This window comes from Anomaloglossus baeobatrachus, chromosome 10 (genome assembly GCF_048569485.1).
Source record: "Anomaloglossus baeobatrachus isolate aAnoBae1 chromosome 10, aAnoBae1.hap1, whole genome shotgun sequence".
Classification (NCBI taxonomy): Eukaryota; Metazoa; Chordata; class Amphibia; order Anura; family Aromobatidae; genus Anomaloglossus; species Anomaloglossus baeobatrachus.
The window spans coordinates 37879010-37903822 of NC_134362.1; the positions used below are offsets into that span (position 1 = coordinate 37879010).

The 24813-nt window shown below is 43.7% G+C and overlaps 1 protein-coding gene and 1 long non-coding RNA gene across 2 annotated transcripts in view; one reads left to right on the plus strand and one right to left on the minus strand.

Moving 5' to 3' along the window:
* LOC142254824 (uncharacterized) overlaps positions 1-4862 on the plus strand; it is a 43167-nt gene extending 38305 nt beyond the window's left edge. The window contains exon 3 of the long non-coding RNA XR_012727317.1: positions 4754-4862. This is a non-coding gene — a long non-coding RNA (uncharacterized LOC142254824). The remainder of the gene's footprint in view (positions 1-4753) is intronic.
* PYGM (glycogen phosphorylase, muscle associated) overlaps positions 1-24813 on the minus strand; it is a 60137-nt gene that overhangs the window by 10467 nt on the left and 24857 nt on the right. The window contains exons 7-14 of the mRNA XM_075326142.1: positions 24156-24238; positions 12133-12276; positions 11957-12049; positions 9736-9882; positions 7587-7750; positions 7391-7505; positions 4776-4877; positions 1439-1586 (exon numbers count right to left, since the gene is read on the minus strand). Coding sequence (XP_075182257.1) covers positions 1439-1586; positions 4776-4877; positions 7391-7505; positions 7587-7750; positions 9736-9882; positions 11957-12049; positions 12133-12276; positions 24156-24238 — 996 coding nt within the window. The remainder of the gene's footprint in view (positions 1-1438; positions 1587-4775; positions 4878-7390; positions 7506-7586; positions 7751-9735; positions 9883-11956; positions 12050-12132; positions 12277-24155; positions 24239-24813) is intronic.

Here is a 24813-nt window from a genome sequence, read left to right on the forward strand (position 1 = left end):
TTGCTACTTGTAACGAGCAGTCAGACGCTCTCATGGGCTCGACTCGTGTACCGAGAAACAAGGAACTCAAGCGTTTTTTTCAGAAGATCTTATGGAAAAATGCTTGTGTTCCCTATTGACTTCCATTATAATCGGAATACAAGTTGAGCTCATTACAAGTACCAAGCACCCGAGCATGGTAGTGCTCACTCAGCACTAGGCATAACATGTCTCTCATTTGCCTCCTTTCCAGCTGCTATCCGTTTTTAGTTGTACATTACTGTGTGCATGTTCCATCTTACATCACTTCTTCTTACTGCTTAAGGCCCTGTGCACACGCTGCGGATTTACCATGGATTTTGCCGCAGATTTGCCACAGATTTGCTGCAGAAAATGTGTCTAACATTGCTGCAGTCATTCCCCAGCATATCCTATAGATTTTAAAAAATGCTGTGTGCACACTGCGTTTTTTTATACCTGCGGATTTACCCGCGGATTTTCCGCTGCGGAATTAATGAGCATGTCACTTCTTTTCCGCAGGTACAGAAAAGGTGCGTTTTTTGCCATAGATAATGGTAAAAATCCGCGGGAACCAACTTGCGGCAAACCGCGGTAAAACCGCATGCGGATTTCGCTGCGGTTTTTTTTACCACGGGTGTGGGATTCTTTAAGAGGGTCCGGTTTTTTTCTTAAGCCTAAAGGCGGCATCACACGCTATGATATATCGGGCGATATGTCGTCGGGGTCACGGATTCTGTGACACACATCCGGCATCGTTCGAGATATCGTAGCGTGTGACAGCTACGAACAACTGTGAACGAGCAAAAATACTCACCTTATCGTTGCTCATTGACACGTCGTTCATCTTCATAAAGTCGTTACTCCTTTTGCGCGCCGGTTGTTCGTCGTTTCCGAGGCAGCACACATCGCGCCGTGTGACACCCCAGGAGCGACGAACACAGCTTACCTGCAGCCGCCGGCAATGAGGAAGGAAGGAGGTGGGCGGGATGTTACGTCCCGCTCATCTCCGCCCCTCCGCTTCTATTGGGCGGCCGCTGTGTGACGTCTCTGTGACGCCGAACGTCCCTCCCCCTTCAGGAAGAGGATGTTCACCGCCCACAGCGAGGTCATTCGGGAGGTAAGTATGTGTGACAGGGGGTAAACGACTTTGTGCGCACGGGCAACAAATTCCCCGCGACAAACGACGGGGGCGGGTGCGATCGCACGATATATTGATGCGTGTGACGAGGCCTTTAGGGTTTTCATTCTTCCTGCAACTTCTCCTAGTTAGCCAACCGCTGTCTATACTAACTAGACAAAAGGAAGGTGCAAATACAATGATGAATTGGGCCACATGCATTTTCTATCACTTGGGCTAATTCTAGTTAAAATCCTTCAATATTTCCAGTAATATACACCTGTATGCCAGAGCTCCCTCCATATATATATAGTTACTCACGGTTGTATAAGGTGATCACGTGCAGGCAGTTCAGCAGCTGCCTCTTGTATTCGTGGATTCTCTTCACGTGGACATCAAACATTGAATTTGGATTAATCTTCACTTTGTATTCATTCTCCAAGTACCGTGCAAACTTCAACTTGTTTTCCTGCACGAAACAGATAACAAGTCTCATATGGGTCAGAGAATTAGAGATCGTTTTCACCAACATCACTTTTATATTGAGAACACCAAATGTCTGTATGTTTTACTATTTATTCACTCTACAACAAGGCTGATTCCGGCTGGGTGAGCTGTGGTGTAGAAAAACACACAAGTCTGCGGAGACGCTTTACAGGCAAATGCAGAATGAGTTATTCACCGTGTTATACCTTCACAATGATTTTGTCAGTTTTCTTTGATCGGGAAAAGTGGCTCATTAAAATACCTGAAAAAAAAAATAAATAAAACTACATTCCCACGATTAGAATCAGTTGAGTTTTCGAAGCTGCAGAATTTCTGCACCATCTCTGCACCTTAGTTTGCTTGCATTTTTTTTCATTGTGTTTTTGTGTGCATTTTTGACCCTGCTTTTTTATTATGTTTTTTGTCTCTGCTTGGTGTGTCATCCTTTAAATAAAGCTGTTTTATTTTTTAAACTTCCTTGTATTGATATTAGGTATGAATGACATGCAATTTTGGTGCGTTTCCGCATTAAGGTTAAAAGAAAAAGATTTCGTACTGTGTTAGCCAGCTGAAAAATAGTCACTGTCCAGTTGTGCCAGTTTCTTCAGAAGATCTTTTAGTTCCATAGATGTGCAGTACATTATAAACGCACCAAAAACGCATGTGTCTTTTACCTGCAGATTTTCTGAATCTAATGAAAGGCTATGGGGAATTTCCGCACAGAAATGTAAGCGTTCCCACAAGAGATATTGACATGCTGCAGCTTGGAAAAATGCCCAGCAGATTAATTTACACAGCGTAAAAAAGAAGTATGGTAGACATGAGATTTCTATTAATCTAATACACTCTTCTTGTACTGTAAAACGCTGCGTTTTGGATGCAGCAAATATACAATGCGTCCAGAACGTGAGTAAAGGGGGTGTTACACACTGCGATATCGATACCGATATCGATAGCAAGCGTACCCGCCCCCGTCATTTGTGCGTCACGGGCAAATTGCTGCCCGTGGCGCACAAAATCGTTAAGAGCCGTCACATGTACTTACCTGCCTAGCGACATCGCTTTGGCCGGCGAACCGCCTCCTTTCTAAGGGGGCGGTTCGTGCGGCGTCACAGCGGCGTCACTAAGCGGCCGCCCAATAGAAGGGGAGGGGCGGAGATGAGCGGCTGTAACATCCCGCCCACCTCCTTCCTTCCTCATTGCCGGCGGCCGCAGGTAAGCTGTAGTTCGTCGTTCCCGAGGTGTCACACACAGCGATGTGTGCTGCCTTGGGAATGACGAACAACCTGCGTCCTCTACAATCAACGATTTTATGAAAATGAGCGACATGTCAACGATGGACGATTTAGTGAGTATTTTCCATCGTTAACGGTAACTCGGTGTCACATGCAACGACGTCGCTAACGATGCCAGATGTGCGTCACAGAATCCGTTACCCTGGCGATATATGGTTAGATACATCGTTGCATGTAACGTGGCCTTAACACTGATCATGGGTACGTACTCTAACTGAGCACACGTAGGAAAGTGTATATAAATAGAATGGTATTGTTTGATACATTCAAAAGTTTGAAAATGGGTTTGCGGTGTGATCTAGAGGTTACAATCATAACTACGAAGACCCTAAATGCAAGGCTACGTTCCCTCGACCATATATATTCGAACTGAGTGCTTTCCATGGAAAAATCTGGAAAGCACTTGGATCAATGTTATGTAATAGGGCTGTTCAGATATCTGTTTGTTTTTGTATAAGGATTGAATGTCTGCGTGGAAATATCGCAGCACAGACTAGTTTCTTTATTGTGTTGGATGAAAATTACTTATTTAAGTGTTAGGGAGTGACAAAAAAGATTGCAGCACGCACTAGTTTCTTCCGTATATAAGATGAGAGATCCTCATTCAGATCTATGGGTGCATCTAAAAAAAAAATCTACAGAGTCTATACAGAACCACTGTATAACATCCAATTTTTATGGATACATTGCAACTCTTCGCATAGGAAACTGCTTTTGGTCTGGCAAATTTTATCCACCGCTGATACGTAGAAATGAATGGCATACGGATGTGAATATAGATAAAAAAATTGTCTGGATTTTTTGGCGATAAAAATTGGTTGTTTTTTTTTATACAGCCATGTGAACATAGCCTTAGAAATACACTACTCCAACGCTGCCCATACATGAGCTAGCAACCGGTTGAATTTTGGTTCGGCAGCCCGCCATCTCTCTTGACTTCTCCTTGCACTTGAGCTTTTGGCTCACCAAGTATTCATACATTTTCATCAGTGAGAAAAATTTACCTGCCAGATACATATCCTAACTTCTCTCCCCCTATATCATCTGTCAGGAGGTCTCCATACACATCAGATTGTCAGCTGACCCAGCCAAAATCATTTGGTTCAATCTACTTTCAACTAAGACCGGTTTCACACATTCGGCATTTTGCCACTTTGCCGGATCTGTCATACTCCAGTACAGTACAATACAGTACAATGGCATCACGGCAAGCTCCGGTCACATGGCAGCATGTGACCAGAGCTTGCCGCGATGCCATTGTACTGTATTGCACTGTACTGGAGTGTGACGAATCCGGCAAAGCGGCGAAATGCCGGATGTGTGAAACCGGCCTAATGTGTATTGGTGACCTATACACATTGCGACAAAGTGCATAATAATATCCCACACTCACAACAGATTGATCTGTCCCACTATTATGTATATGTTCTGTGAACACTATACTTAGGGTAAATACATATTGGCTTGTCTGACACTAAGGTGTTCACACATTGCATAAATGCTGCTCTTTGGATCTTTTTCTACAGGTATCGGCACCAAAATACCCAATATCAATTTCTGCGCTTTTAAACACAACTGCATTTTTTTTTTTTACGTATTTTCATGTTCCACATGGAAGCCTGAAGTGAAAAAAACACTCCAAAAATTGCACATTCCAACAGCATTTTTAGTTTTCATGAAATCACATCCACTTTGCTTGGATAGATAAAAGCAGCAGATATTTCGCAAAAATAAAACAGAGGGGGAAAAAAACCCCTATGTATTTATGCTAAGTGAGAACACAGCCTTATGTCTGTAAGCTCTGGTGCTTCGAGTTAGAGATCTTAAGTTTGAGTGTTCGTATCGTGTATTGCAGACTGATCTTATTTTCTACCAACCTGTTTGACTTTCGCGATATCTCTGATGAGCGCATCATCATTAACAAAGTTGAGAAGTTTCTTCAGCAGGTCGAGGTTAGTGATATAATCCTCTCCAATGCGCTGGGAAAAAAAATGTGATGAAAATAAATACCATCATTTTGCATAACAGAACATTATGAGATATTGGATATGTGCACACTAAGGATGGTTTCACATCTCCGTTATTTTGCCGGAAGCCGGATCCGGCACAAATGCAGTACAGTTACATTAATTTACAATGGAAGCGCAACACCATGCAGACATATGCGTCATACACAACTGCATATGTCTACATGGTGTCGCACTTCCATTTTAAATGAATGTAACTGTACTCTATTTGTGCCGGATCCTGATTCCGGCAAAATACCGGAGATGTAAAACCAGCCTTAGGGCGATATGTCGTCGGGATCACGGATTCCGTGTCGCACATCCGGCATCGTTAGAGATATCGTACCGTATGACAGCTACGAATGACTGTGAACGAGCAAAAATACTCACCTTATCGTTGCTCGTTGACACGTCGTTCATTTTCATAAAGTCGTTCCTCCTTCTGCGTGCCGGTAGTTCGTCGTTCCCGAGGCAGCACACATCATTCCGTGTGACACCCCGGGAATGACGAACACACCTTACCTGCGTCCCGCCGGCAATGAGGAAGGAAGGAGGTGGGCGGGATGTTACGTCCCGCTCATCTCCGCCCCTCCGCTTCTATTGGGCGGCCGCTGTGTGACGTCGTTGTGACGCCGAACGTCCCTCCCCCTTCAGGAAGAGGATGTTCGCCGCCCACAGCGAGGTCGTTCGGGAGGTAAGTACATGTGACAGGGGGTAAACGACTTTGTGCGCCACGGGCAACAAATTGCCTGTGACGCACAAACGACGGGGGCGGGTGCGATCGCTCATGCGATATATCGTCCCGTGTAACGCCGCCCTAAGTCTTTTTTGCAGAGTTTTCGTAGCAAAAACAGAACAGAACCTCCAAGTTCTTGAGGAGGTTTGAGATTTGGAGAGTTTCCACTCACTTTCCTCTCCAAAAACTCCTCAATAATCTCTGTTTGCACATAACCACTTTGTACTGATTTTTCTGGATGGAAAATCCAAAATATGTTACAGTATCAGCATTGTAGGTGAGATTTTCCAAAAAATACATTTATCCACACAATGAAGAGGGATTTGAAATCTGCAGTATGTTAATTTATAGAGCAGATGTTACCCTGATTTTTTTGTGGACGTGCAAAGTTTTTTGCTTTATGTTTTCTGATGTGGATTTTGAAGTGGATCTGCCCCAAAATCCACATTTAAAATCCACTTCAAATCCATATTGCTGTTCACAAGACACTATAACAGCTTTTAAAAAATGGCTGGATAATTTCCTCAGTACACACAACATTGTCAATTATAAATAATTTAATGACAAAATATAGAATTGGTGGAGGAAGGTTGAACTAGATGGACTGAGGTCTTTTTTTAACCTATGTAACTTGGCCAATTTTTGCAAAGAATTTGATTTGCTGCAAATACATTATTCACAAATGTCAGTACTGGAAATATTGTAATTGATTGGAAAATACACATGGGGAGAGGAGAGACAGGAGCTAGGTCCAGCGAATTTCCGAAAATTTTACAATAATTCCATTTTAAAAAACAGAGGAAAAAAAGTTAGCTCATCGTAACTACTTGATTCTTCTGGAGCACAGAACAAGCATCACTGCCAAAGATGATAAGTAATCCAAATAAATAGAATAAAGGATCCAGCTCAATGGATAAAATACAACATCCATGTGGTGTACCCTGCACTATTAGAATTTGTGTGCACGTTGCGTCGTGTCACTGTAGAAAATTCTGCAGTGATTTGACAGCTCATGTGCGATTCAAATCACTGCAGAAACACTGTCATGGATGCAGTGTTTCTGCAGAAAAAAATGCCGATTTCATGCACTCGGGATGCTGCCTCTCCCATAGACAGGAGTGGAAGCCGCATCCAAAGCACACGACAGAAGTGACATGCTTCATTTTTGAACGCAGCGATTTGGATCAAAATTTCAGCATCCAAATCGCTGCGTTCAAAAAAGCATTGTGCACAAGGATTATGCACAATCTTCATAGATTGTGCAGGGGACGCAGGACGCATGGATTTATGCTGCAGTGCTAGACGCAGCATAAATGCATGCATTACGCACACGTGCGCACAAGGCCTTACTCATGATGAGTGTGTAGAATGCACCAGAAACTTGTGGCCGTTCTCTTTGTTGGCTACAGATGCATGGGTAATTGTTTAAACAATACATTGATAATGTCGAAGATTTCATTAGTTGAGATGGATCTCTTTCTTTTTCTATTCATACTAATTAAGTTTGCAACAAATAATTTCTATTGGCCACAGGTTAATGTTTTGAAAACATTTTCTTGCTACCTCATGTTGTCAACAGGTCAAAAAATTTGCAACTTTAGTAAATTAGTCGTTTGTGACCTTTTACCAATCAGAATTAAAATGACAGATGAAAACTTGGTACAGGATTGGCCCATAGTCATATGGACGTTGTATATGCATTACCGCACTACATGACTCACAGGCGCCGAATACCCCCTACACCTCTTACCTCTGCAATGACTTCTGCCAGGCCTGGGTTACAGAGCACCAACCAGCGTCGGGGAGTGATACCGTTAGTCTTGTTCTGGAACTTATTAGGGTCCATTTCATAGAAATCATGAAAACTGAAATCATAAAATAGTTAAATGAAAATGAAGAAGTAGATTAAAGAGGAATTGTGTCCTTCGCTGGGCACACATACTCACACTGTGTCTTTTATAATATCAGAGTGAATCTGAGCGACGCCATTTACTGCGTGCGAACCCACAATGCACAAATGAGCCATGTTAATACGCTTTACCGAGCCCTCTTCAACAAGAGACATTCTGCGCATGCGGTCTACGTCTCCAGGAAACAAAGAAGAGACTCGCTGCATGGAGGGACAGGAGAAGTGTTAGGTGGAAAAATGACAGCAGGAGAATAAACAGGTGAGAAAATGTCGAAGTGAGAAATAAAAACATGTGGGAAAGAGATGGGGACACTACTAAAAGTGGTGGTCAGATAAAAACAGAGTAAGTGGTAATAATTGTGGGGGTCCAACTGTTGGGAACAATCGTCAAATGGGGCACTTTTATCCATTACAATGTGCATGGTCGACCGCCACTCCAGCTATGTCTTTGCGCTCGGCTTTTCCTTGAAACCTTATATGAAATTAATGGAGCAGATCGGCCAACCAGCCCCGGTTGATCTGTGACAAACTGTCCAGTCACAGATAAAAATTAATTGTCCTGCCGATCGGTGAAATCCCAGCAGTTGACCTCGACCGATTAATAAATTATTACTCTTTCCTGCAGATAAGTGATTACTTTTTTCACGGGACAACCCCACAGTATATACAATGACTTGAACAAGTATTTGTACCCAGTGAACTTTCCCACATTTTTAAAGTTACACCCACAAACTTACATGTGTTTTATTGCCATTTTATATGATATACCAACATTAAGTAGAAAGTATTTGTAAAATGAAAAGGAAATGATACATGGCTTTCTAAATAGAAATCTAAAAATTGTGATTGGCATTTTTATTCAGCTCACCGTAAATAAAATCCTGACTAAGCAATTGCCTCCAGAAGTCAACTAATTAGTAATTACACCTGTGTGTAATTTATTCTCTGTATAACTGCAGCTGTTCTGTGAAGGCCTCAGAGGTTTGAGAACATTAGGTATCAAACAGCATCATGAAATCCAAGGAACACATGAGACAAGTCAGGGATAGAGTTGTGGAGAAAAGTAAATCATGTTTAGGTTATAAAGAAAAAAAATGAGGCCAAGCTTTAAACATCTCATAGAGCACTGTTCAATCCATCATCCAGAAATGGAAGGAGTACCACACACCTGCAAACTTACCAAGATATTGGCCGTCCACTGAAACTGACATCGAAGGAAGGAGATCACTAATAAGCAAAGCAGCCAAGAGACCCATGGTCACTGGAGGACCTGCAGAGATTACAACTCAGGGGGGAGAATCTGTCCACAGGAAAACTATTATCTATATAATCCACAAATTTGGAAATTTATGGCAAAGTGGCAAGAAGAAAGACATTTTTGAAAGCAAGAAGCCACATCAAGCATGTGGAAGAAGTTGTTCTGGTCAGCTGAGATCAAAGTAAAGCACATTTTGTGGCGGAAAACTAACACCGCACTTCACCCTGAAAACACCATCCCCACCGTCACACATGGTGGTAGCAGCATCATGCTGTATGGAGGCTTTTTTTAAGCAGGGGTGGGGAAGCTGGTCAGAATAGATGGGAAGATGGATAGAGCTAAATTCAGGTCAATTTAATGGGAAACCCTGTTAGAGACTGCAAAAGACTTGAGACTGGGGCATGGATTCACCTTCCAGCAGAACAATGAGTCTAAACATCTTGCCAGTGGTCTAATGGAGGGTTTAGATCACAGCACATTTGTGTGTGTGAATGGTCCAGTCACAGTCCAGACTGAAATCCCATTGAGACTGTGTGACAAGACTTTCCACTGAATTACAGCTAGTGTGCAAAGAAGAATGGGCAACATTTTCAGCTTCTAGATGTGAAAAGCTGGAAAATCCGACCCCAAAAGACTTGCAACAGTAATTGCAGCTAAAGGTTGTCCTTGACTCTTGGGGGGCTGAATACAAATGCACATCACAATTTCCAGATATGTTTAAAATCTTTGGAAAACCATGTATCATTTCCTTTACAGTTCACAAATATTTCCTACTTTGTGCTGGTATATCACATAACATCACAACAAAATACATTTACGTTTGTGGGTGTAAGATGACAAAATGTGAAAAGGTTCAAACAGTATGAATACTATTTCTAGGAACTGTATATGGTTGTATGCAAAATATGTTGTTCAAATAAGACCGTACATTGAGGTGTCTCTGATTAATTTCATAGATGATATCCAAGTGTCTTGGGAGCAGGTTCTGCAGAAGATGGACCGGCCAGCGCTCTAAAGCCTCGGGTAACACTGTGTGGTTGGTGTAAGCACATGTCCGGACAGTCAAATCCCAGGCCTAAAGTACACAAGAGAAGAAAAGTGTCACAAGAGCATTAATAGTTACCTATGGCAGAATATTTGAATGCAAATGTACACAGTATAGATTCGGTGCATATTTTATATGTGGATGCAGAAAATCCACAATATAATACAATCTCCGCTAAGAAAATTATATTTACAAATCTCATCGACAATTTACGGATTTTTTTCCGTGTGTGTACTGATCTTTTTTATATTGAAATCTAGTATGTGAATTCTTTTATTGCAGATTTCATTTTTTAGAAAATAAGAAAATAAAAAAGGGAAAAATACAAGAAAATCTATTTTTTTTTTCTAATTTTTATGTCTACTATTGATTTATGAACTACAAATTAAAACAACTGTGGCTCTTTAACAATGCAAACACTAGTCTACAAAAGGGGAAAGAGCATGAGCATCCTGCTCCACGGCAAGGAACAGGGATTAAGCACCATTTCTTCTAAGCAATTTTTCTCAGAGGATGCAAAAAGCAAAGACCTTAAAAAAAAAAAAAAAAAATTAAACTAATGATTTCTATTAATAACAGAACAGTGGCTCAGTGGTTAGCACTATTGTTTTGCAGCGCTGGGGTTCTGGGTTCAAATCCTACCAATAGCCACAGTGTGAGGCTGGGGCCACACAGGGACTACTGCGATCCTAGCATGACACTCGGATCATGCTGGCAGCACAGCGGGAGCCGAGTGTCATGCGAGTGTCACTGCGACTGAGGTCCGATCTTGCCATCGGACCACAGCTGCAGGGGTGCGGGCTGGCATTGAGGAGGGGCGAGCCGGTGCTTCGGAGGGGAGGGCCGGCTGTGAGGAGGGGAGGTATTTCTCTCCCTCTCTCATCCGTTACTGGCTTTTGCCATTCTCGCTCTGCAGTCGCAGTACACCGGTGTACTGCAAGTGCAGTGTGATGTTTCTCTCGCCCCATAGACTTGAATGGGTGCAAGAGAAACAGACCCACATTGCACCCGCAGCATGCTGCGACTGTTTTCTCGGTCCGATTAGGGCTGAGAAAATAATCGCTCATGTGTGCTGGGACATAGGTTAATATCGGTCCGAGTGGAATGCGATTTTTTTTTTATCACATTCCACCCGCTCCGATTTTCATTTGTCTTAGGCCTGAATGTGTACCTACACGTTGCACTTATACCAACAGGTATACCAACCCATTTTTTTGTTTTTGCTTTTTGGTGTTTTCATTTACATCTTAAGGCGGCGTTACACGATACGATATATCGTGTAATCGCATGAGCGATCGCACTCGCCCCCGTCGTTTGTGCATCACGGGCAATTCATCAACCCGCCCATTAGAAGCGGAGGGGCGGAGATGAGCGGCCGGAACATCCCGCCCACCTCCTTCCTTCCTCGTTGCCGGCGGGACGCAGGTAAGCTGTTGTTCGTCATTCCCGGGGTGTCACACGGAGCGATGTGTGCTGCCTCAGGAACGACGAACAATCTGCATCCAAGAATGTGACCGATATTATGAAAATGAACGACGTGTCAATGAGCAACGATAAGGTGAGTATTTTTGCTCGTTAAAAGTCGCTCGTAGCTGTCACACGTTACGATATCTCTAACGATGCCTGATGTGCGTCACAAATTCCGTGACCCCGACGACATATCGTTAGATATATCTTAGCGTGTAACGCCGCCTTTATTCTTCTTCTAATTTGCACCTTTTTAAAGTTCATTTTAAAGGTCTTTACCATTTTTTTATGTTCATTGTTGTGGGCGAGGTTTAGGGTTTCTATTTTGGGTGATTCATCAGTTACAACTTTTTAAAAAGTTAATTTTTATTTTTGCACTCCATTGTACTCTATTTTCCCCCTCTTTTTTGGAGTGATTTTCTGTAAATCTTGATTTTTCTGTGCAATTTTGCTTTATTTTAGCGGAACTTGTCACTTTTTGCACTAAAAGTCATAAAAAAAAAATGGTAAACGAGAATAAACAGCATTTTTTTCTTCTGCCCAAAGTCCATTAATCAAAAGGGCCAGTGGTGGTGAATACCAGACAATAAAAGAATTAAAAAAGGTAAATAATGAATCAGGACCAAAATTTCATTACCTTATCCCATTCTAGCTTTTCAACATCCACAAACAATCTCATAAGTTCAGGGATGGCCAGAGATGGATGGGTGTCATTGAGTTGAATAGCCACCTAAAAATGAAAAAAATAAGTACATCAGTGGAAAATCATTTGGTTATAATTGACAAGACAAACATAGGAGTAGAGAAGTTTACCTTGTCGGGAAATGCTTCAAAGGACGTGCGGACAGCATCGCGGCACCCGAATTTAGAGGATTTAAAGCGTCTGATTATGTCTTGAAGGGTAGCGGCCACAACGAAATATTCCTGCTTCAGACGCAGTTCTTTACCTTCAAAGAACTGAAAAAGTAGAGTTTGAGAACAATAGAAAATTTTAAAAAATCTAATTTAATAAAAGTGCTATAGAATAAAGTCTCATCCTAGTCGTATATGGGAGTAGCGGCAAAAAATTATTATATATTAGGTGCATGAAAGTCTATACAACCTTAAAAAAAAAAGTGCTAATATGGACATAGAATATATACATTTAAAGAATGTCTAACTTTTAGAAGGAGAATACGCTTTTTCTTTAAATATCTGAATTATTTTTCCCTATTTAAAGGCAAAGTAATTTTCACTCTAAATTCTTATCTATTTAATGCCATAAATCTAAACTTTTCGGGGGGGCGTGTCCTGGCTATGGAGGAGTGAGGACGTGTTTGTCTCAGCTCCTGCCACCGGACTACATTACTGACAATTAAACCAGCCCAAGAGCCTGGAAGAAAAGGATATGCAGCGCAGGAGAAGGGAGAGCTCCCAGGGGCCCAGCAGAGGAGCGTCACGGACAGAGGAGAAGGGAATTAGAGGCTTCCTTACCGGGCCGAAGCAGAGGACAGCACTGCAGACATCTCCCAAGATGGAGAGGCAGGGGAAGCCCCAGCAGCAGCAGAGACAGAGGGAGGAAACCACCCGGGCAGTGGAGGAGAGGCAGCTGATAACCCCAGACAGCCAGCGTGTCCAGGTACAGGGGAGCCCTGGAGCAGGGAGCATGGGTACAACCCCCACCATTGCTGATTGCAGACCTGCAGTGGGGAGGCCTCAGGAGGGGGGAGAGGTGCCCTTACCCCTGTCACAGAAGGAGGACAATAATAAATCTCAAGCAGAGGCTGTTAATGCTGCAAATGGGGAACAGGGCCCTGCTAGTGGAAATCTCCTATCTTCAGTGAGACACAGCCTGAGTCAAAGTGTGTATGATATGGAAATGCAAGCAGAGTTAGAGTCTGCCACAAGTACAATAAGATCACATGAACCAGGAGTGCTGACAGAACTTAATGAAATCCGGGCACACATCTCTTCTATGCCCACCAGAGAAGATATGGAGACATATATAGCAAGGCTGGAACAGGCATACCGCACAGAGCTGTCAGCCCTGAGGGGGGAGGTGGAAAGAGTGGACACTCAGAACCAAATACAGGCAGCTAAAATACAGAATATAGAAGACACCACTCAGGCACAAGGGGCCATTTTGGATCAACACTCCTGCCAAATACAATATATGGTGGAAGCAATGGACGATGCTGAAAACAGGGGCCGGAGAAACAATTTAAGGGTCCGGGGTTTACCAGAGTCTGTTGAACCTAAGGATCTCCAGAGAGCCCTCCAAGTGATGTTTAATGAGATCCTGGGTGAACCATCAAGCCAACCCCTGGAGCTAGACAGAGTGCATAGAGCGCTTGGCCCTAGACCTACACAGAATGACAGACCACGAGATGTGATTTGCAGGGTCCACCGTTATGTCCTTAAAGAGGCCATCCTGTTTAAGCTGCGCAGTGGAGTTTCACCAGCATACGAGGGGAGCCAAGTCCAGATTCTGCAGGACTTATCCCGTTTCACTTTACAAAGAAGGAGAGCACTGAAACCTCTCCTGGACATGCTCCGTTCGTATGAGTTTCAATACAGCTGGGGATTTCCCTTCCGCCTGCAGGTCCGACACGCGGGAAGAATGCATGTTCTTAGGAACCCGACTGATATGCCATCGTTTGCTGCAGCCCTGGACATTCCATTGGTGCCTATAGAGGAATGGCCGGTGTTTCCAATGGGGGTATGGGGTGCTGCCCCAGATGGTGATCGGATGCGTGGCCCTCGAAGAGGAAGACCAGTCTGATGTTTAAGGAGTTATTGGTTCATAAACAAAAATTCATTGGGTTGTTTCTCAATAGAATGTACCTCCCAGTTTTGCTATATTTTTTTGCCAGGGGGATTAAGTCTTTCTGATTATGAGGGGGGGGGGGTTCCCTCCCGCCTTCCTGGAAGAGGGGGCGGGGGGGCACCCCCTGACGGTGTATAGCACAATATTCTCTCTAGACCTTGTGTCCTCACATTATATAGGGCTCTGGCTGACAAACTAAGTTGAATAATTGCTTATTGTTAGTCCGGGGCAGGGGGCTCCTTTGTAGAAAGTTCCCTCCCTGATTGGGATAACACGCCATAAAGGAGTGGCGTAGTCTCACCATCCCTAGGTTAGACAGTTTGGTATTCTCTTATACCTATACAGTTACTTTTAGTCTTTTTAGACCCGACGTTAGGGTCTTGCTGTAACCTTGCAGGCGGGAGGCACTCTGACCTCCTTGCCTTTGGTTTCTACTGCTTTGTTGGTAGTTTCTTTTGTATTCTCGACCTTCTTACCTCTTCTCTTTTATTTCCTCTTCTTTTTCCCTGCTCTTCCTATCCTACTTGCCTGCACATCTCTCTCTCTCTCTCCCTAATCCCCGAACCTATCCCTAGAGTCCCCACCGTTCCTCCGCATTGAAATGACGCAGATTAATTGGGGTTCACTAAATGTGAGGGGACTTAATGTCCCGCAAAAACGCTCCCAGATATTTTTTGACATGCACAAAAAAAGAGTCCATATACTATTGATCCAAGAAACACATTTTAAAACGGGCCACCTCCCCATCTTTAGAGACAGATATTACACTAACTGGGTCCACAGTTCCAACCCAGAGTCAAAATCCAAGGGAGTGTCCATAGGCATCCATAAGTCCCTAGTGCACACAGTTCTAGATACACGGGTGGACACGGAGGGAAGATTTATATTCCTGAAAATTAATGTTAACTCATCCATCTTTACCATTGTCAATTGGTATCTACCGAATAGAGATCCGGCGACGACCTGCTCCTCTCTCCTGTCATCACTGGATGAATTCGCAGAAGGGACCGTGATCGTGGGCGGTGATTTAAACTTCACTTTGGACCCTAAGGTAGACACAACGTCGGGACATAACTTTCTCTCAATAAGGAAACTAACGAAGGTTAAACGTTGTATACAGGAACTCAGATTAGTGGATGCATGGAGAACACTACACCCAGTAGACCGTGACTACACATATTTTTCCCCGGCTCACTCTTCATACAGCCGCATAGACCTATTCCTTGTAAGTCAGAAGGCCCTGACATGGCAGATACAGGCCTCTATAGGCAGTATCTCTTGGTCAGATCATGCCCCCATATTTTTGAGCCTCACTATGCCGGATGGGCCTGGGAGGCCGTGGTCTTGGCGGTTGAATGATAGTCTGCTGAGGGACCAGGGATGCTTGAAAGACCTGCAGAACACAATAGATGAATTCTTGGAGATACACTCAGGAGACACTACTACCCTACCTGTTCAATGGGAGACACTAAAGTGTGTGTTGAGAGGGATTCTGATCAAACATGGGGCTAGGATTAAGAGGGAGAGAGCCCAAACTATTCTGTCTCTACTTCAGAATATTTCAGACCTAGAGAAGATCCATAAGCAGACATTATCCCCGGTGACACTGACAGAGCTAGTTAAAAACAGAGAGGAACTTAAATCCATTCTGGACCGACAATACGAGCGCCACAGGAATAGACTAAAAAGATTTATGTATGAATATGCGGACAAATGTGGCAGACCACTAGCTAGGTTATTACATCCGAGGGGGGACCCCAGTCACATCCCTACGATCAAAAAATCGGACGGCCTTTTGACTCAGAACCCAATCCACATAGCGGAGCAGTTTCAAAAATATTATAGTGACCTTTACAACATAAGGGGCAAATTTGGGGATATGCCACAAGAAGCTTTGGAGACTAAAATAAATGATTACATACTTAAAACAGCCCTGCCGACTATACCCAATACTGAGGTTGAAAACCTAGAAGCAGACTTTACAGAGACAGAAGTGGCATCTATTATCAGGGATTCTCCTTCAGGCAAAAGCCCAGGTCCGGACGGGTTTACCCCTAAGTTCTATAAAATTTTTCAGACTCAGTTATCCCCATTCATGACCAAAGTATTTAACTCCATATCTGAAAACTCCCAGTGGGTAGCACAGTCTCTTGAAGCACACATATGTGTTATCCCCAAACCGGGAAAGGACCACTTGCTGGTTACAAATTACAGACCCATCTCACTGATTAATTTAGATTTGAAATTTTTCTCTAAAGCACTTGCCAACAGACTTGCCCTGTCCCTGCCTGGGATAATACATACAGACCAGGTGGGATTTGTAAAAGGCCGGGAGGCACGGGACAACACCAACAAATTGTTCCTCCTGATGGCTCGGTCGAGGGCTCAGTCTCTCCCCATGTGTTTACTTTCAGTGGACGCGGAGAAGGCCTTCGACCGGGTCAGTTGGAGCTTTATGATGGCAGCCTTGAGACAGGTGGGTTTGGGTCAGAAATTTTTGGGTAGAATTGCGTCCCTGTATACGAGACCCTCAGCAAAAGTCAGGACAAATGGGTTTCTATCATCATCCTTTCTGGTCCACAATGGAACGAGACAGGGATGTCCACTGTCGCCCCTCTTATACGTCATAGTCATGGAGCACCTTGCGGTCGCCCTGAGAAACAACACAAGCATCCACGGGATAGAGGCGGGGGGGGAGAGCCGTAAGCTGGCTCTATTCGCGGATGACCTTCTCATGTTCATTTCCCAACCACACATATCCTTCCCGTCCTTGCTTAAGGAGTTCGAACAGTTTGGCAACTTAAGCAACTTCAAAGTAAATTTTTCCAAATCAGAGGCCATGAACGTGACTTTATCGGCAGAAGACCTTGCGAGAGTATCACAAAACTTCCCTTTTAAGTGGCAACCGTCAGTTTTAAAATATCTGGGAGTTATGGTACCTAGGGATCCAGCAAAAATTGTACATCACAATTTTTTCCCCTTATTAGAAAGGACAATCAGGGACTTAAAGAAATATGACAAGAAGAGATTGACGTGGTTTGGGCGTATAAACGCGATAAAAATGGATGTGTTACCGAGGTTCCTGTTCCTGTTTCAGACAATACCCATACAGCTACCGCTAAGTTACTTCTCCAAGATCCGGACAGCCTTGTCTGGGTTTGTCTGGGGGAACAGGAGACCCCGAACAGGAATTAAAACTCTGACCAGACACAAAAGTGACGGGGGGGCGGGGCTCCCAAATTTTCAGTTATATTACAAGGCAGCTATCCTAACGAGATTACTGGACTGGCATTTTCATGGTAATTCGAAACAATGGGTGGTGATTGAACAGGATGTACTGGGAACTCCCTTACATTTACTTCCATGGTTAGAGAAAGAAAGTAGGATCCAGATAGCGAAAGGAATGGAGTTCACGCGGACAGCGATGGGGATGTGGGATGGAGAGATAAAAAAGGGATCTCTCTCTCAGGAGCAGGGCCCACTTACCCCCGTATTCGGTAATAAGAAGTTCCCCCCAGGACTCCACTCCCATAGATTCGGGGGATTTACTCGGGCGGATGATACCCGTTTTTGTCACGTGCTCCAGGGACACACCCTACCAACTTATACTTCCATGCAGGCCACAGGGAGAGAGATTTCCTGGATGGAATATATGCAGTTGAAATCTTTCCTCTCGTACCAGGACAGGGAGAGAAGGATGAGGACACCCCCTACTCCTTTTGAGAAAATATTTTTACAGGGGTCATCACCTGGACATGGCATCTCACTCATCTATAAAATGCTGAACCAGAGAAATAGGGTGGATAAACCTCACTTTGTCTGTAGGTGGGGAGAGGAACTGGGAGAGGATATTCCAGAGGACGATTGGAGCAGAGTGTACCTGTGGACCCACAAGCTTTCCTTGGCGTGCGCCGCTCAAGAGAAAAGTTATAAAATTCTCACAAGGTGGTACCATTACCCGACTAAATTACATGCTATATTTCCCTCTGTGTCTGATGTGTGCTGGAGGTGTGGCACAGACACAGGTACAATGCTACACATATGGTGGAGCTGTACTAAGCTGCAACCCTTTTGGGACTCAGTGTTCTACCTGTACAAAAAGATGAGCGGAGGTGAAATAGAAAAATCCCCCCAGGTTGCCCTTCTTTCTATGCTCCCAGGAGCTATTAAAACACAAAAAAGGGACATGTTGCGATTTTGCCTGGCGGCTGCCCGTATGATTATCCCACGATTTTGGAAACAGACTAGATGCCCTACGGTGCTGGATTGGTTGGAGGAGATGACAAACCTCCAGAGAATTGAGGAGCTGACAGCAGAACTAAATGGGAACACAGAAAAATTTACTACAGTTTGGAGACCATGGATTATGTTCATGGAGTCCCCAGAGTTTGTGGAGAGTTTGGCGAGCTTTTTGAGCTGAGAAACGGTGGGGAGTCTCATTCCTTCCCCCCCCTTTTTTCTTTTCTCTTCTTGCTTTCCCCCCCTCCCCCCTTTTCTCTAATTTCCTCTTCTTTATGCTTATATCTTTCCTCTTCTTTCTTTCTTTTCTGAACATTAATCTGCATTTTTCTAGTTTCATTTTTTATATGAAAAGATTTATCAATAATTCATAAGACAATAGACATACAAGGAGAATGAGTATATTAGGATACGGGAAGTCAAAAGAAGTAAAATTCTGACCTATAATTTACAAGTGGTTGTATGGTAATAGCACAAAGATAATTTGAAGAATTCCAAGAAATTTAGTAATGTAACAATTTCTGGATGTTATCCCGGCATTGAGAAAATGATGTTTATGTATTGTAATTGCACAAATGATATGTTTGTATGTTGACAACAGTTTCATCAATAAAACAGATTTGAAATAAATCTAAACTTTTCTAATATAATTGCGTTAAAAATTCCCTACCGTTCCCTAACTACACAATCTAACTGCTGTTCTATTTTTTTCCCTACTTCCTATTTGATGTCTCTTTATTATAGCATTCCAATGCATGCTGGGATACTCAGAGGAAGCGTTATCAGGGGGGCAAAGATTGTGGTCACTGTCACAGCCTCTGCCTCCTCCCTAAAATGAAGCATTATCAGTAATGCTTGTTTCAGGGCCTAAACTAGTTCCTGTGTGCTGTGCGATGTGCACAATGACACCACACTCTCCGTTGTCGGCTCAGTTCAGCAGTAACAAGCCGGCAACTGAGCAGTGTCAGAATATCCGGCATGCAGAGACCAGCACCGCCTCCTGCAAGTGACGTCACTGCTCTCTGCACCTCGAGTATTCTGACACGGCTCAATTGTCGGCTCATCACTATTGATCTGAGCCAGCAACAGAGAGTGCGCAGTCAATGTGCACAGTGCACATCATGCAAGAACTAGCCTAGCCCCTGAAACAAGCGTCACTTATGATGCTTTGTTTCACGGAGGAGGCACAGACTTCAGTAGAGACTGCAGCCTCTGCTCTCTGATGACACTTTGTGTGGATATCTGAGCATGCATTGGCATTCTCAAATGAAGCAGCACCAATAATGAAGTGAAAGAAAAATAGAAAAGCAATTAGTGTAGTTAGGGAACAATAGTGATTTTTTAATACAAGAAGATAATTTTGATTATTTTAATTTGGATTTAGAATGAAAATTACTAGGGATGATCGAATATCACAAATATTCGGCTTCGCAAATATCCGACGAATAGGTCGCCGCTATGCGAATATTCGATACGCAATGTAAGTCTATGAGAAGCCCGAATAGTTGCTATTCGGCAACTATTCGGGTTTCCCATAGACTTACATTGCGCATAGAATATTCGAAAATAGTCGAATAGCGGCGACTTATTCGGTGAATATGGGCGTTGCCGAATATTTGATGTATTCGATCATTCCTAAAAATTACTTGACCTTCAAACCACCCCAAAAAAATCTACAATTATACATAAATTAGGCTGCTTTCACACTACGTTTTTTTAACATGCGTCATGAACGTTTTTTTAACGCAAAATTGGATCCAGTGCAAATGCGTTTTCATTTCAATGCATTTGCAATGGACTCGCGTCAACATGCGTTCACCTGCGCTTGCGTGCGTTATAGTGAGGATCCAGCGACTTGCAGTTTTTTAACTTTTTTCAAAAACGCTACTTGTAGCAGTTTTGAGCTGCGCCCAAATACTGTTTTCACTGGATCCTGACTATACTGCACGCAAACGCATGTGAACGCTGGCATGCTGATAGACAGGATCCTGCTTGCTCTACTTAGCATGCCCTGAAACCAGCCTGGCGTGATCAGTCTCTCTCTCTCCCCCTCCCTCTCTCTCCTCTCTCTCTCCCCTCTCTCTCCCCCGCCTGAGAGCGGCAGACGCTCGTAACCAAGGTAAATATCGGGTAACCAAGCAAAGCACTTTGCTTAGTTACCCGATGTTTACCTTAGTTACCAGCGTCTGCAGCTGTCAGATGCCGGCTCCCAGTCTATCACGTTCAGTTCCCCTCACTTCCGATCACATGACTTCAATGCCCGCCCATAAACTTCAAGTGGCAGGATCCTGCAAAATAACACATGCGTTTGCATGCGTTTTTCTTTGTAAAAACAGGATCCACTTTTACAGCAAAAAAATGTTCATGACGCATGTTAAAAAAACAGTGTGAAAGCAGCCTTATACTAAGGAAGTCATGTTGCCAAATCACTTTTAATAATCAATGAACTTCCATATATCAGAAGATTTTTTTTTTACTTTATTTCATTGCACTTGGATTTTTTTCCCGTTTTCTGGTACAATGTATAAATAAAATGACAAGTGTCTTGTACTATGTTGAGGAGAAAAAAAAGTATGGCTATTGAAAGCAGAGGAAAAAACAGAAGTGTAAAAATAAGAAAAGGAGCTTAGAGGTTAAGCATGTTAACCTATTTTAATTAGATTACCATCAGTTGTAAATAGTTAAGTTGTTATCAGGGATAATTATACGATCATTGCGAATGCCCTAAAGAGGTAGTAATGGTCACTATAACTTAATGGCTTCACCATGAGCGCAGCGATATACTACTCTGCCTTTGAGTTGTCGGCATGTCGTCCCCTTGGGGGTTCAGCTGATATACGCAGTAATGATCGTGCAAGAAATTGTTTCTTCCAGGTAATGCCCATGAGAAAATCTGTTACGCTGCAATATCTATATATATAATTGCCTTATTCTGTATGTCTGTCTGTCTTGCTCCAAAATTGTGTCCTTACGGTGACACAAAGCTGATTGGCCGCTGGGCTCGCCATGGCCCCGCCCCCCTGCACGGATTCGCCCCGGCCCCCTGCATCGGGTCCCTTAGTTACCCGATGTGTATAATGGTTACCAGTGTACACCGGCTCCGTCACGATCCCAGCAGCGCCAGACATAACCTTGCGATGCTGGGATCGTGACGGAGCCGGTGAACGCTGGTAACCATTATACACATCGGGTAACTAAGGTCCCTTAGTTACCCGATGTGTATCATAGTTACCAGCGTACACCGGCTCCCGGTACACATGTGCAGGGAGCAGGCATTATACTCCTCTCCCCCCAGGACTACTCCTCCTATTATAGTCCTCCTATTATACTCCTCTCTGAGTATAATAGGAGAACTATTATAGCATGGGGGATGGAGCACGATGGGGAGTGCGCAGCATGGGGGATGTAGCACGATGGGGGGTGCGCAACACGGGGGATGTTGCACGATGGGGAGTGCGCAGCATGGGGGATGGAGCACGATGGGGAGTGTGCAGCATGGAGGATGGAGCACGATGGGGAGTGCGCAGCATGAGGCATGGAGCACGATGGGGAGTGCGCAGCATGATGAATGGAGCACGATGGGGGGTGCGCAGCATCGGGGATGGAGCACGATGGGGAATGCGCAGCATAGGGGATGGAGCACGATGGGGGGTGGGCAGCATGGGGGATTGAGCACGATGGGGGGTGCGCAGCATGGGAGATGGAGCACGATGGGAGGTGCACACCTCCCCCCAACACACACACACAACACACCACACACACACTGGGAACCACAAACACCGCCATACACAGATACCCACACACACAGACAACGCCACACACACACAACACCCAACACACAAACACCGCGGCATACATAAATATACGGATATATATCCAATGGACCTGTGGAAGCCTAATTAGTTAGGCGAAACAGCTGTCGTCCTCTACCTGGGAGCCAGCTCACAGCTCGTCTCCTGCTTTTTACCCTCCAATGGACCTGTGGAAGCCTAATTAGTTAGGCGAAACAGCTGTCGTCCTCTACCTGGGAGCCAGCTCACAGCTCGTCTCCTGCTTTTTACCCTGCACCGTCTAATAAACTAAAGATTCCTGCACAGCGGTACGGAGTGCGGTCCCTCATTTCCTTCACTCATCCTATATATAGATGTTGTTGTGTGTAGTTACCAAGTGTTTGTGTAGGGCGCTGTACATGTTCTGGGTGTTGTCTGGGTGTGGCGGGGGGTGATAGCGGTGTTGTATGTGTGTTGCGTGTGTTGCGTTGTTTGTGGAGCGCTGTGTGTCTGTAGCGTTGTGTGTGTGTGTGTGTGTGTGTTGCGCGGTTTGTGTGGGTGTGTGTGTGTTTTGGACCTGTGTTTTGGACCTGTGGAAGCCTAATTAGTTAGGCGAAACAGCTGTCGTCCTCTACCTGGGAGCCAGCTCACAGCTCGTCTCCTGCTTTTTACTCTGCACCGTCTAATAAACTAAAGATTCCTGCACAGCGGTACGGAGTGCGGTCCCTCATTTCCTTCACTCATCCATCGGTACCTGGACTTTTCTTCTGGACGAGCACCCCCGCTCAGGATACGGTAATTCCCAGCCCTCGACGAGCACACATGCGTTATCGCTGAGTGACATACAGTGGTGCAGCACCCTTCCTATCTTGCTGGATTACTCAACATCTATATATATATATAACAAAAATCATACATGAACTACACAATACGTAAATTCTAGAATACCCGATGCGTAGAATCGGGCCACCTTCTAGTCTGATATATAAAGCTGAATGTGTGTATGTATGTGTGTATGTATGTATGTCCGGGATTGGCATCTGCACCGTCGCAGCTACAGCCACAAAATTTTGCACACTCACAGTTATGGACCCCGAGAGTGTCATAGGCTATGTTTTGAGGGGAAATTTTAACCCCGCCCTTTACAGTTATTCACCAAAAAACCTGCCTCCATTAAAGCGAATGGAGCTGGGAGCCACAGTGCAGCCAGAACTTCAGAAGAATGCGCAGCCACGCCCTTATATGGAATGTTGGCGTGTCACAATTCAGCCAGGGAAAGAGACAGACACAAACAGGGTAAGAAACAGACATAGACAGGGTAAGAGACAGACAAAGAGACAGACTGACAGGGAAAGAGAGGGAAAGAGAGAGACAGGATAAGAGACAGACACAGACAGGTAAAGAGACAGACATAGAGGCAGAGACAGACACAGGGAAACAGACAGACAGGGAAAGAGAGGGAAAGAGACAGACAAAGACAGGGTAAGAGACAGACAAAGAGACAGACACAGGGAAAGAGGGAAAGAGACAGGGAAAGAGAGGGAAAGTGACAGACAGGGAAAGAGAGGGAAATAGACAGACACGGAAAGAGAGGGAAAGAGACAGACAGGGAAAGAGAGGTAAAGAGACAGACAGGGAAAGTGACAGAGATAGATAAACAGACAGGGAAAGAGACAGAGATAGACAGACAGGGAAAGATAGATAGACAGGGAAAGAGATTGAGACAGACAGAAAAAGAGACAGAGACAGTCAGAGACAGACAGACAAAGAGAGAGAGAGAGACAAAGAGATATATACAGAGGGGGATACAGACATTATAATTACATTTATATCTATTTGTTTTGTGGTTTTTGTGTGCAGAATACATTTTTGTTAATATGTTCTATTTTGTTAACAGCAGTTATTAACCCGGGCGAAGCCGGGTAGTACAGCTAGTATTTGTATATAAAGCATGTACACAAATTCATCCCGAATATTAAATATTATATACAGAATAAGCTTCATGGATGATTACTACTCACATTATCATTTGGATAGAGGACACGTGAGATGTTCTCCGCAAGGTTACGATCTAAGACAGCCTGGATGTAGCCACCAACATTGACTGAGGAGTGAAGATAGACAAGAATTGTTGTTAAGAATTGTGATTAAGAAATTGTATACATTTTTCAAGGTATAAGTGTTCAAAGATGGAAAATGCGGTAGAGGAAATGTAGTAAGAAATTATAATACAATAAGAAATTTAAAAATATGTTCAACATACTTATAAGTGCCTATGAAATTATTAAAATGGTAATTTATATTCAAACAATTACCTATTTAGATCAGATTTTTAACTTAAATATATTTTTTTATTATTTTTTTTTATATGATTGCTTATATAAAAATAAAGTAAAAAAAAAATCTTGAAATTTTCATATTGGCCCCTAGACTTTTACTTCCTGCTGGTCACAAGGACATTAGCAATAACAGATGGACTATGTGTTTGTATAGAGGTACAAATGGAGTACCTCTTAATCTAGGAAAAGGTCATTATGAAGGGAGGTAGAAGAGGTGAGCTGTGATATCTCCTATTGTTAATGGCGGATTCTTTGTTATCTACTGTATATAGAGGTGTTATCAAATCATTGTACATGAGAAGGAAAAGGTGAGCGGTGACATCACCTATTGTGAATGGTG